A 12918-nucleotide genomic window follows, 5' to 3' on the forward strand; every position below is an offset into this window, starting at 1 on the left:
TTTGTGGGGTAATAAATCATTTTTATTGTTGGCACTTAAAATACCATTGTGTTGCAATAAAGTCGCCCTAGTAAAACACGAACATTTGCTCGTAGAGTAGCGAGGATATGGGCCACATAAAATAAACCTAACGCTGACCTGGTACTTCAGCCCTAGAGTCCTTTATCCTGGCAGAGCGGAGCCTAATTGAATCGGGATGTCTTGCTGTCATTAGTTTTAATTCCCAGTTGGGGATGGTGTGGGAAAAAAGTTCTTGCAGCGGCCTTGCTAAACCTCCTGGGTAATTATGCAATCACTTTTTTGGCATGGGCCCCAAAAAAAAGCGAACTGCTTGCATGTCCTCTCCTGCAGAAAACTCTTCGACTTCGAGACTTCTTCCGGCCTTGTGGCATTACAAATTGCCGCCGTATGCGAGGTAATGCCTTGCTATTTGTACAAAATGCTAATTTGATTAATCCGCATTTCATTTTTATGGGGCCGCGCTTGTTTTGCGTCGCATTAAATCCATTTTTCAGCAGACTCGCGTGCCGTCACCCAAGAGCCCAAGAACACAAGAACCCGAGCAGCCAAGCAAATATTAAATGGCAAAAGTGCTCCACATCTGCGACCAGGACAGGCGACTAGGCTAAGGCCAGCTCACAATTAGGATAATCGTCGGCGGGAAATGTTAATTTAAATGTGAATGATTGTGGCTGTGGCTCTGTTCCCGCGTATTGACTCTGTTGCTCGGCACTTTCGTGCCGCCGGTTGCGTGATGGAATACATGTGTTTGGGGCGCGGAACTTGCGGCGATTGTGTAACCGCTTGGCTAAGCTTGATTCCGAATTGAATTCTCTCGTGACAGTCGGCCATGCGTGGGGCATTGATTGAGTGGGAGACATGATAGGCTCCTCTGGAGGGTTAAGGGGGTTCCCTCTATTAAAGCTCGGAGAAAAGTTTCCGCTGATCCCTGGGCATATCGCACCAGGCCACAGCTGCATGCTTCAAGGCCGAGGATCTGGACATGTTGCTGTGGTTCCCCTGATAAAAGTCCATGAAATTCGAGAAAGCCGTTCTGGACTGCGTTCCTGGTATTCCAGTTTCGGAAATCGTGATGGCTGATTGCGGTTGGAATAGTTCAATCTCGTCACAGGACTGATTTTCAGAGGACTTTCTAACTTTCGTTCTCCTTTTGGTAGAGGAAGCCTTCCTTTGCCTCTTTTTATCAGTTTTAGAAGCCAGTTGTTTGGACACACCCAAAAGCATATCGGATATAGAACATCTCTACAAAGGTATGGTTAAAATTAAGGTAAGTTGTTAAATAACCATTTCTCTTTTTAAGAAACATATTAATACTTACCACCTGGGCATATCGCATTCGCCGAGTCTGCGAAAAAGTGGCCCAAACACGGGCTGCATTCATCATCGCTTCGTTTGGCGGCATTTCACTGTGCTGACGTTTATAGAGACGCAGAAAGTTCTTGTAAGCGAGAACAGACTGTCGCGAGTCTTCTGGTTGACTGAAAATTTTGCCCATCTCTGAAAACTAACAATTTAGCTAAGGTATATTGTGTACAAAGTTATCTGGTAAAAAAATGACAGCTTAGGCTCGGCTCACTTGTGAGCAAACTACAGTCATTGCCTAAAATATATTCAAAATCCACTTTAAATTAAATACCAGCTCAAAAACACATTTATTTTAATACGGAAACAACTGCAAACATTAATTTAAGCACCTTAGTTAGAAGTGTGCCAAAATAAAATAGCAAACAGTGACGACTTTGTTGAAGAGCACGAACAGATTCAAGCCAAAATTTGTACACAGCACACTTTTCATAATTAAAGAGCTTCCTGCTACAAACATTGGTGATTGTGAGCGGACTGCCGCAACTCCTTCCCGGCAATCTTATCGCTCGGCTAACGAACTAACGCCATTAGCCAACGCGGTCGGTGCGACAACCAGGGGCTACGTAATAAAAAAAGGGCAACAACCGACCATTAGGCTTTTGGCCAAGGAAAGGGGGCCAGCAGAACGAACGCCCCGACGAGGTGAAGCCTAATGAAATTCCATGGAAACATGTTCTCGCCTGATAAGCGGCCATTGGTCAATTGGCCGGCGGACGGAGCACGGAGCAGGGAGGACGGAGCACGGAGGTCGGAGGACGAAGGACTGGGGACTAAGGACTCGAAATGTGCACCACACAGGCAATGCCGCGGAAACGAGCGTGACGTGGTACGCAAAACGCAAGCCACTCCGCCGCACGAAATATGAAAAACTGCAGGGGCGAAAAGTCAATGTCATTTGCAATGCAGCGCTGTAAATTATTTTACATGGCCGACTTAAGGGCAAACGGTTGGAAAACGCTAGGGAAATGAAAGGGTAGCAGTCGCTTTAAAACAAAGCCCTCGGCATGAATCCAATCAGGATGAGCCGCACTTTCACCGAGCTGGAACATCTGGAGCGGCAGCAGATTGCAGCTAGAACACACTTTTCAAAAAACTTTGGGTGATTAAATCAATAGTTTTGTGGCTGATTAAGTTAAATCAGCTTATTTGTAAAGAGTTATTTTGAAATAATAAGGTTTTTATTTAATTTTTTTAGGTTTTTAAGATGGATTTACATGTTTAATGTTAAGTAATAATCATAATTGTATATAGTATTAAGAATATTCCTACTTTGTTTTGCTGCTTATTCTCTTCTTATTATTCCTTAATTTCAATCTGTGTTATAATGAATTTTCGGTAGTGCATTTCCATGTGTTTAAATACGCTGCCGCTGTTGGCTGTCCCAACTTTCTGGCATTTATCTCTGTGAAAAGGAATCGCTCAACGCCCGGCACACGGCGAAATGGCGGGACTTTGGCCCGGGACTCTTTGTCTTGGCCAGGAGTTGGTGGCAAGGCGGCAAGGTGGAAAGTTGGCAGGATGGCTGGTTGGCAGGATGGCTGGTTGGCAGGATGGCGGAGTGGCCACCGCAAAAGCAGCGCTTCCGCCGCGTATTCCTGTGCAGCGGCGCTCCTTTGGCTTTGTGTATGCAAACAAAGTACGAGATAAACTTTTGTTCTGCCTGAACTTTGTCGCGGCTCGGCGTTCTTGGCTTCTGCAGCTGCCGTTGTTGCTGTTTTCGCATTATAATTCCGGCTCGCTCGCCCGCCCACAATTCCCGTCTTTGTCCGCGCTTTATGAAAATGAGTTAAACATAATACGACGACGAATCTCTGGGGCGAGTTTTGGGAAATTGTTTTTAAATTTGCCACAGCCTCGGCTTTGCTTTCTGTCACACGCTGCGGCAGCGGAATTGAAAACGGCAGGAACAATATGTCATTAGAATATAAATTGAAATTGACGGGCCAACTTGTTTGGTTTTCGTGGGTATTTTCTTGTGGCACGCAGACAGGGGAACTGTCATTGGTTTCGCATGTTGTAGGTTGATTAAAAAACTATACGAGAGTGCTCCACTCACGTGCCGCACGCAGGCCGTGCTGAAAATCACACGGATTGGATGAGGGGAATCCGAAGTTGGGGGGCGGATGGATGTGAGAAGGGCTCAGGGTGCCAGCCGTAGACATACTTTTCCAATTTACCCCCACCACCAGCGCAGGAGCGGACTGTGCGAAATGAGCCACTCAAAGCAATCAGGCCCCACCCAATCACTCAGGCTCCACCCGCCCCCTTGGAACCCCCGGAATCCCGTTTCCGGCCGAGGAGCAGGAGCCCATCCCGCAATCCTCACCAGCCATCAGCGCCATGAATTATGCAAATCTCTTGCGGCCAACTCAACGCAGAGGACGAAGGAGGCAGCGGTCGAGAGCAGAGCGAGTCGAGAGCTGGGAAAAAATCAAACAAAATCGATTGATGTACAAATTTTTCTTAGCATCCGCAAACAATTTTCTCCAAAGAGCCTGCCTTTTGATTTGTGCGTCAATGACAGGCGGGGATGGGGATGGGGGCTGGGAATGGAAGTGTAGTCCTGTCCTGGCAGCCTACTCCTAAATTATGTAGATTTGTTTTAGCATAATGCCTGAGCTCGTGCCGGGGTGTTGTCCTGTGAGCGTGTAAAGAAGGAGCAGCAGCAGGAGCAGAAACGGGGATCCTACAGCGATTTTTTCAAATTCCTTCTCGGCTGCAACGTTTTAAACCGCCATTAAGTTGCCCCCATAAATATCAGGCCGCCCTGCCCCACTCCTCTCTCAGCTCCGCCCCGAAAAGAAGAATTATGTAAATTCAGTTGGTCACAGGACGAACTGCCCTCCACCCATCCGTGCGCATTTCATTGAATTATTGTGCGTTGCCCTGGCAACGGGGAGCCAGGACTCGGTCGAGGACTTGGTCCAGGCAGGACTCGCTCGTCTTTTCGACATATCGCCGTTGCCATAGTTGGCACTGTGCGGTCGCCTTTGTGCCGGGCAATATATGAAATTCTTAAGTTAAGTTCCCTCTCTGTTTGCCTCGGCTAATTTAATTTATTTGCATTCTCCGCACAATTCCATTTAATTTGCCGGACATTCCCCTTGATTGGCCGGAACAAACTTTTCCATCGGCAATTGTTAAAACTTGCATTTTTAGCAATAACTGTTGGAGAAATCAAATCAGCTGAAAATTAATTTAATTCGCACTTGAACGGAAAAGTTTGGCTGCCATGATGTAGCTTTATGATTTGCTTGCGTTTTATTCCATCGCGAGCGTGAAAAAAGCGGGGGAAAATACCGAGCTGCAAAATTTTAATTATAAAAGTTTGGATCTTGCTCGCCTTGACGCCTGCTTTCCTCACTTGCTGACTGACTGACTGACTGACTGGCTGACTGTTCGTCCTGCTCCTTTTTCTACTCCTGTCTGCGGATTTTGGGGGCGGCAGTGCAGCAACCAACGTTCGGTGCACTTTCCCAATTTCACCAATATTAATTATGATTTCATTTTCGTTAGTTAACAGTTTTTCCAGCGATTCTTTATTGCTTCTACGCGCGGAGCTCCTTTGAAATGAATACCAATGGAAGCGAGAAGGAGGATGCTCGAGTGGGGCAAGTGAAAGAGTTTCCTTGTGGCGCAACTTAATTAATTTTACATTGCTGCGAGTGCACTGCTCGCTGGCTGTCAGAAAAGTGTTCAAATGATAAACGAGCTAATTAATATGCGCCAAAACTTGTCCCTGGGCCAACTGGCCGTGGCCAATGCAAATAGCTGGCGAGAATCGCTCGTGGCTCGCCAATTATGCGATGTGATTTGCAAAGTTCCACCAACATATTTCTGCGGAACGTCCCATTTACCCGGCTACCCAGTTCAACGACACAGCTTTCATTAAAATTCATGTGCAATATATTGAGACTTGCATGCATAATGGTCACTAAGTTTGCACCCGGGAAAACTTGGAGCGACTGCGAAGTGGGCCTTCTAACATGCAAATACCAACGTGGCCAGCGACAACTGGCAACTGGAAACTGGCAACTGGTAACTGGTAACCAGTAACTGGCATCCGGACATCCTTTGCGTTCCGTTCCAAATGAAACTTGCAACGGTGGCATCCGCCTTCGCCAGAGTAAAAACGCAGCTCAAGTAGTTTGTGCGCCCTATGAAATTTCATGCATAAACTTTTTGCCAATGCAAAACTTTTAATAATTTAAACCGTGCACGTATGTCCACGTCCCAGGTCCCTGGTCCTCTGTCCCTTAGTCACAGTTTGGGTTTTTAAAAGAGCTTAGAAGAGCTCCGGGCACAAAGTCCTTGAGAGCATCGACAAAAAAGAGACCTGGCAGTTCCATCGATGATTATGTATTTTCATATAAATTTGCAGAAAGTTTGCGAGTCTGCTGACTGGCACAAAGGAAGTGACACATTTAAATTTCATACTTAGAACTTACATTATGGAAGGGAAGTACTTGAGGGCCTCTTGAAAATGTATTACCTTAAAAGCCCCTTCCCATTCGGGATCGATATTTGTGTAACACACAACCTATGAAAAATATGAGGAATTAAACATACAAAGAAGATTTCCATTCCAAACAAATAAAACATCTTTGTAGATTTTAGTTTACATCTAATGCTTTATTTTATTCTTGAATATTTTAGGGTTCTTATGCGCATTAATCATACAATTAGCATCGTACTATGTAGTTAGTAATTAATGAATTCACTGTTAATGAACACGCACTGCCGAGTGTTTATCTATGTCTGGTTTATCTGAATTATACTGGTATGTATGTAGGTCCAGCATAGAGCGGGTTCATCTGGCGACCCGTCTACCTGTGTAATCTGTAGATCTGTAGTAATGCCACCGATTCCTCCTGCACTCAACTGGCTATGTAAGGTACACACACATACACATTTATGTAGATAAATTGTAACGCTTTTACTTGGGTTTTCCCGACTGCTTTTCCGCTTCCGCTTCCGATTCGATTTCCCTCGCTTGACATTCTAAATACAGGAGTTGTATGCGACGAGTTCGAGGGCCGCGGCCTATAAAATATACAAGTGAGCTTCGACCTCTATTGTGTGCCCTAAATGAAACAGTACGGACTCGGCGGAGATCGTACAATTGGAAAGGTGCAAAAGCTGATAAAATGCCTGCTGGGTTCGTAACACTCAATAAGTACCGTAGTCATGTATTTACAGATTGACATTCGTGACTGGTGACCGTTCACATTCACGTGCCGCTAATATGTATGCAAAAATTCACATTCAAATACTCCGACTAATGTTCCAAATGGGGGATTAGCTTAGTTCCATCGCTCGTCGCTCGTTTTTGGTGGTACAACATGTTTGCTTAAACTCTAGTTTACATCGAAAAACATTACATTGAATTGCTGTGTTACATTGTTGTTATCCTTTCGGTTATGGGTGCGCTTACTGGCTAAAATAAAACTACAGCTGCAATCGAAGGAATGGCAGTCAAACGGACTCGAAACACAAATGTGGCAAATACTTTACATTCTAACGTTTTGCGGTGTGGTTTTTTGTTTCGTGTTTTATTTCATTCTCAATATTTTGTTATTTATGGTTTACGCTTGAAACTAAATAATATCACTATATAATGTTTGCTTAATTTACAAACACATCCTGCTGCATCGAGCACGAGCCCGACATTTATGAAGTAAAATGCAGTTCACATTCAGATATCTAATGCTTATTTACATGACCTAGTTCGAGTGGCTTACACTATCATGGGGATGGAACGAGGGGGTGGGGTGGGGTGGGATTTGGATAGTGGATTTGCATTCTCGCATTGCGATTTCCATTAACCATTTTCCATTTTCCGGTTTTATGTGTGTGCTAATTTAATCGTGGACAAAACTTTTTGAAAAATTATTTACACGGGTTCTTAACTTCTTTCTCCCAGCTTTCTGGTTTCTCATCTGTTTTTTTTAGTTTGGGCTAGATTCACTTGCTCTTTGGTAAGTTAACGGGTTGGCCGGGAGGTGAACACAATAAAGTCGGGTATTTTCTCTGGATTTCTGTACTTTACAGCTCATGGTTCTCTCCTTCCCCGCCAACTTCCTTCTGCTTCTCGGTGTGAGCGATTCCCCTCGGCTTGTGCTGCTCTTCCTGCTCTTGATCCTGATCCGAGTCCCGATCCCGATCTCCTGCAAAAGCAACCGCTTACCCCAGGCCCAGTCGACGTCTGTCGAACTGACAATTACTCAAGGCCATGGCCAGGAGCAGCGCCGTGTGAAGGAGCAGGCTCTGCGAGAGGGATCCTGGCGGGATGCCGACCGAAGCAGCGTTGTTGCGACTCTTGGAGCTGGCCATCACCTCGGCGTCCTCGGGGGCGTTCATGTCGCTCACGTTGGCGACGATAAATTGAAATATATCGCTGACCTGCGGGGTGGAAAATGGAGGGGGTGGACAAAGGTTGAGTACAGAAGAGTGGCACAAAATCAAGATTAAGTAGCCGCCCTGTCTAGATAGATTTATGTCGGCCCTTTTTCGGCGGCGAACTCACCTCATTCCAGCCGTAGCGATTCTTGGCCTGAACTATTGCTTCGTAGTAAGCGCCCGGATGCAGATTCTTGATGGTGTAGGACATGATGTGTGTCAGGGGCTCCGAGGCCGGTCGATGCTCCGGTGTGAGGATGAAGTCGTGCCACCTGCCCGGCTGCTGGTACGATTCATTCATCTATTGGCAGCAAGGCGGGCGATGAATCAGGGTGGGGGAAAACAGAAAAGAGAAGACAGAGAAGAGCCAAATTAAGTGCCGGCTTTCGCCATTGACAGTTTTCCTTTGATTCCTTAATTAATTTCATGTCCTGCGCGAGGAAACCAAATGATTTCCGCTACGAGCACCCGATCAAGTTATGACAGCTATCACATCAATTAAGCCACCCCCAGCAACTCCTCCTCCTTCTACTCCTGCTCCCCGAGCTGCCACTTGATATGCCGCGGAAAGTCCTCCAATAATTGCACTTCAATGGCGCATGAATGCAGAGAAAAATTATCTCCGCCCAATCAACGAAGCGTGGCAGGCCACTGCAGTTTGACATTCATCGCCAAGAGTGCGTGAGTTGAAATCTCATTAAATTTCGCGAGCCACCTCACCCGATTTGCCCGTGGATAATGTGTATATAGCCCAGAGTCGCAATTAAGCGACATTTTCGTGTGTCTACGCTGGTACTCGTATTAAAAATCACTTTGGTCTGTCTGCGTGGGAAATTGCTTTTACATTTAAAAAAAACTTTAAACCCTTTTTAATGTATGTTATGAATCCTAAAAAAATTGAGTCAGAGGAAATATTAAATATTGAAAAATATATTCCTCTTTGTATTACTGAAATTTGGTTACCTAAAGGTCTTTATTTCTCTCAGTAATTTTTTCCACCCACTCATCTTTCGCCATTTTCCACATAATGGCTTCGCTTCAGCTTTTTTCTTTTGTCGGCATTTTGATGCTCGATTTTTTAGACATCTCGGTGAATGTAATTTTAATCACGTGCTTCATTAGTGAGCAGAGTCGCCTCCGAAGCCGAGACTTCAAGGTATCGGATTGCCTTCTACGGTATCCAGGCAGCTCCTCCCAGGCCCATTGTCTAGATGTCAGTCTGGCGGGATCGGTCTTTGTGCATATTTCACAATTAATTAATTGAATGTACTCCTTTTATATCGTATTGCCAGTGTCTTCTACCCCTCCCCCAAACTCCCTTTTGGGTTGTGGATTCAACTCACCAGCACTCGACGGTAGAGCAGACGCACCTCCTCCAGCGGCGGGTAGCTATCGATTTTCCATGTCAGATTGTAACTGTCCGTGGAACGACCCCACTTAGGTGAGTAGAACTCGGCGGGTCCGGGTCTTCCCGAGAGTTCCATGTACTTGCGGGACCTTCCCAACGAGTTGTCCGCCACGCAGCTAAAAAAAAAAACAAAGAAAAGGGATTTCTCATTAGCATATGGCTTAAACGATTAATTGACTTAATTGGCTTTTTCTATGTTCCCGGGATTGTTAATTTCTGTTTGCGTCATGTCTTGCCAAAAACGTAATTTCCTTTTAATTTTGCATTACCCTCCGTCAGCATTACTCATACGCCGTGTTGTTCCACCCACATCGATGTTTCTGTTGGCAAGTGGCTGGCAAGCAAGCGACTGGTAACTCGACTCAACTAATCCAAACACGTCGACACGTCGTGTGCACAAAAGCCACTCACTGTGGGTGGTCACCAGGTGGTGGTTCGGTGGTTCCTAGTTCGTTGGTAGCACCACCAACTCCACCGCCATTGGAAGATGGCTAAAACTTTGTGCATGAAATGTTGTGTCAACATGGCGAAACTTCCGCTTCTTTAATATGTTTCAGACAGATTGACATTGATGTGGAAAACTTGTTTGTCCGCAAAATGTTGTTGGATGAGGAGTAGGCACACCCACACATAGACAATTCCCCAAAGCCGGACGTGGGTACCATGTACTATGTGGCAAATATAGCAGAGGACTAAGCCTCCTTCCGTTTTCGCCCCCAGACAAGTGGCAACTTCGAACTGCTAACTGGCTGGCAAAAAGTGGAATAAGTTGTAGCCAAAGTTGCCAAATTGACTAAATCAACGCTGGCCGGCAAAGTTCATTGTAAGCCACAAGTTGTCCTGTCGATCGTAGACCGATTCCCAATTCCCGATTCCCGATTCGACATCCTCCAGCAGAACTCACCTGTAGTTGCCAAAGTCCTCCTGCTGGATGTGCTTGATGGCCAGTGTGTGCCGGTTGGCCCTGGTGTTCATGGTGCGCCGGTCGGTCGATTGGATCGGAAATGAGTTCTGGTACCAGGACACCTGCAGCGCGAAAAGAGTGATTCGGGATTAGCTCAGTGGTCAGTGGTGGATGGTGGATGGTGATAGAGATGGAGCACATGTCAATCGGGTGGGGCAACAACTAATAAATTCAACTCAAAATTTGACCCACTTGCAGTTACTTCTTTGCAATGAAAAACGAATGGAAACGAAAGTTGGGCAAATAAAAATGGCATTAATTTGCCACAAGCAAGAAATCGGAAAAAGAAATTGCAAGCCGGCCTGGCACAAAGCTCGGGCCAACAAGGCAGGACACAATACACCAGGACCTGGCAGAAAACGAAAAGCTGAATAACTGAAAAACAGGAAAAACAGGAAAAAAAGTGACCTGAAAACAAAGTTCTTGCATAAAAAGGGGGAGAATCAACGACGAGGAAGAGGAGGAGGAGAAGGCAGGATGATTCGCTCACTGGGAGCTGACTGCCTGCTCCTGCCTGGCTTCTCCTGCCTGCCTTCCCCGTAATCGTAATAATCTAAAAATCCACGAAAAATAACAAAAACTATCTGGGCACAATGGAACGAATGGAACGGGGCATTCAAAGAGCCAACAAACCGTTGCGACTGGATCAGCGTAAACAATGCAAACGAGCTTCGCCTCGAATCCTTCGCCCGAGTGTATCCAGGACTTCTCCACTTGTATATCCGGGGGATCTGCACCCAGATACCCAGATACCCAGGCATCCGTCAGGTTGCAGCATGGCAGGATGGCAGCGTGGCAGGATTACAGTGGCAGGACACACACAGAAAGAAACAGCAACAGAAACAGAAACAGAAACAAAGAGAGAGAGAAAGAGATGGTGGAGGAATTTAGCACACGAAGACAGCAATCTGATTACAGTCAAAAATCAATTTATATACAGTTGCTAAGACTCCGTTTGGTCTCGGCTTTCACTTCACGTTCAAATTGTTTTCTGCCCCGGCATTTGTCTATATCGAATGCCGCATTGTTGCATGCATCCAGTATCTGGAGTCTAGTATCTGCACAGCGGTTTCTGCACTCAGCACTCTGATTTCCCGCTGCAGTCAGCAGCTTTAAGGCACTGATTTACGAGCCCGGCGAGGCTCTTTTGCCCCAAAACACTTTTCTTCGACTTTGGCTTTTAGTTTTTTTAGTTGAGTTATCCCCCAAATAGATTTCAAGTTGCTGCTTTATTCACGCAGTGATAAATGACAGAATCCGCAGCGCAGATACTCGGCATTACACTTACGAAAAGTATACAATAGATTCTTTAAAATGTACCACACTTATAAATTAAATAAAAATGTTTTTTTTTAATAAATTAATTTATATCGTTTTTTAAATGGTAATATTTTAAAAGACTAAAGCTTAGACTTCTTTCGATTCCTACACAGAAAACCTTCTTTATAAAACACTCTTTTTAATAAGCTTCTTAACCAAATTGGAGTCTGTAAAGTTCTTTAAATGACTATAACCATAATTTATATCGTACTTATTGATAATGAAGATTTTTTAAATATTTAAAAATTTTGTTTGTAGTGTACTTACATAGAACATCCAACCGCATGTCGACTGTGACCGGGTCGCCCACTCCGTTGTCGGCGGTACATTGGTAGACGCCCGCCTGCTGGCGCTCCAGCTTCTCCAGGGTCAAAATGGGTCCGTCGCCAATCCTGGCAGAGGACTTGTTTGCGCCGCTCTGCAAGAAAAAGAGGAGCAAAAACAAAGGGGTGGAATATTCTGTAACGCTTTGTAAACAGAGTGGCAACAAATTGAATCAATCGCAGACATTTTTTGGCCCCGGAAAAGATGAAGTCGGCGAGAGTGCAAGTAGCAAATGTCAAAAGACAAATGCTGTTGGCAAGCGAAAAAGTACGGAAGCGAAATGAAACGAAACGAAACAAAACTGAACCCAAATGAAGACATCTATGTTGTCCCCACGAAAAACTTGCTCTGACTGCACAGACACATACACACACACATTCAGGGAGCAAGGGGCAAAAGGGGGCAAAGAGGCAAGTTGCACAAATATTGGATGTGGAGCATGCAAAACTGGATGTAAACACAGACATCGAAGCGGGTCTCAAAGGGCCAAAAAGGGCGTTGTAGCAAGTCAGCTTTTTGGCTTTCTGGCTGCGAGCGTCTTTTCTTTGCCAACCGGCTTTTGGCCCGACTTGGCCCGGCTCGATTTGGTTCGGTTTGGCCCCGCAATGGTTGGGGCCAAGTGGGAACCCGAGGGGAACACGTGTCAACGTGTGCTCCTGCTCCAAAGTCAGTCCAGAACACGACGGAAATGCTGGGGCAGATTGAAATGGAACGCAGCGCCCTGGCGGAGTGACACCCGACTTGGCAGAGTCTCCAGAGGAGCGGGTGGATCAGCAGGAGCAGGAGCAGGACCAAAAGGACGACTCCGCTCGCTCTCTCTTTACAAGAAGGTGGAGCCCGTGCAACTCATCGTACCTGTCTGGAGGCAAACAAATCGAACGGAAATGTCAAATGCGCCAAAGTGCAGTAATGCAAACGAGACTTTTGCCCAAATGTGCGAATCCTGACAACGACGTAGATGGCACACACACATTCGTGGAGCGCTTCCTCCGACACTTGCTTTATTGAAAGTTTGTGTGCGAAGTGAAGTAGTTGCACTTAAAAGAAAGTTTTCTATACAGATGGTAAAAAAATAAGAAAGAAAGGTGTCATAAACTTTATTCAAAAAGCGAACAAT

At 45.6% G+C, this 12918-nt stretch overlaps 2 protein-coding genes across 2 annotated transcripts in view; both read right to left on the reverse strand.

Annotated features, from left to right (window-relative positions):
• On the reverse strand, window positions 1–1589 carry LOC108096026. Its single transcript, XM_017197375.2, has 2 exons — window positions 1340–1589; window positions 1–1263 (listed from the first exon to the last, which is right to left on the reverse strand). The coding sequence occupies exons 1-2, from the start codon at window positions 1514–1516 to the stop codon at window positions 919–921; spliced, it is 522 nt and encodes a 173-aa protein (XP_017052864.1). The 5' UTR covers window positions 1517–1589; the 3' UTR covers window positions 1–918.
• A 4408-nt stretch (window positions 1590–5997) lies between these two features.
• The window catches only part of LOC108095811 (neurotrimin), a 63568-nt gene continuing 56647 nt past the window's right edge, over window positions 5998–12918 (reverse strand). The window contains exons 6-11 of the mRNA XM_017197084.2: window positions 11745–11895; window positions 10791–10888; window positions 10098–10219; window positions 9129–9309; window positions 7913–8086; window positions 5998–7788 (exon numbers count right to left, since the gene is read on the reverse strand). Coding sequence (XP_017052573.1) covers window positions 7570–7788; window positions 7913–8086; window positions 9129–9309; window positions 10098–10219; window positions 10791–10888; window positions 11745–11895 — 945 coding nt within the window. The 3' untranslated portion in view covers window positions 5998–7569. The remainder of the gene's footprint in view (window positions 7789–7912; window positions 8087–9128; window positions 9310–10097; window positions 10220–10790; window positions 10889–11744; window positions 11896–12918) is intronic.

The sequence above is a fragment of the Drosophila ficusphila genome, unplaced genomic scaffold, assembly GCF_018152265.1.
Source record: "Drosophila ficusphila isolate 14025-0441.05 unplaced genomic scaffold, ASM1815226v1 contig_791, whole genome shotgun sequence".
Lineage (NCBI taxonomy): Eukaryota > Metazoa > Arthropoda > Insecta > Diptera > Drosophilidae > Drosophila > Drosophila ficusphila.

Excerpts from the sequence above, each read along its gene's own strand:
- LOC108096026 (XM_017197375.2), bottom strand. The coding sequence starts at position 1,516 with ATGGGCAAAATTTTCAGTCAACCAGAAGACTCGCGACAGTCTGTTCTC. Across the intron at positions 1,264-1,339 it reads GAATGCGATATGCCCAGGTG|AGATGTTCTATATCCGATAT; the intron begins GTAAGTATTAAT and ends ATACCTTTGTAG.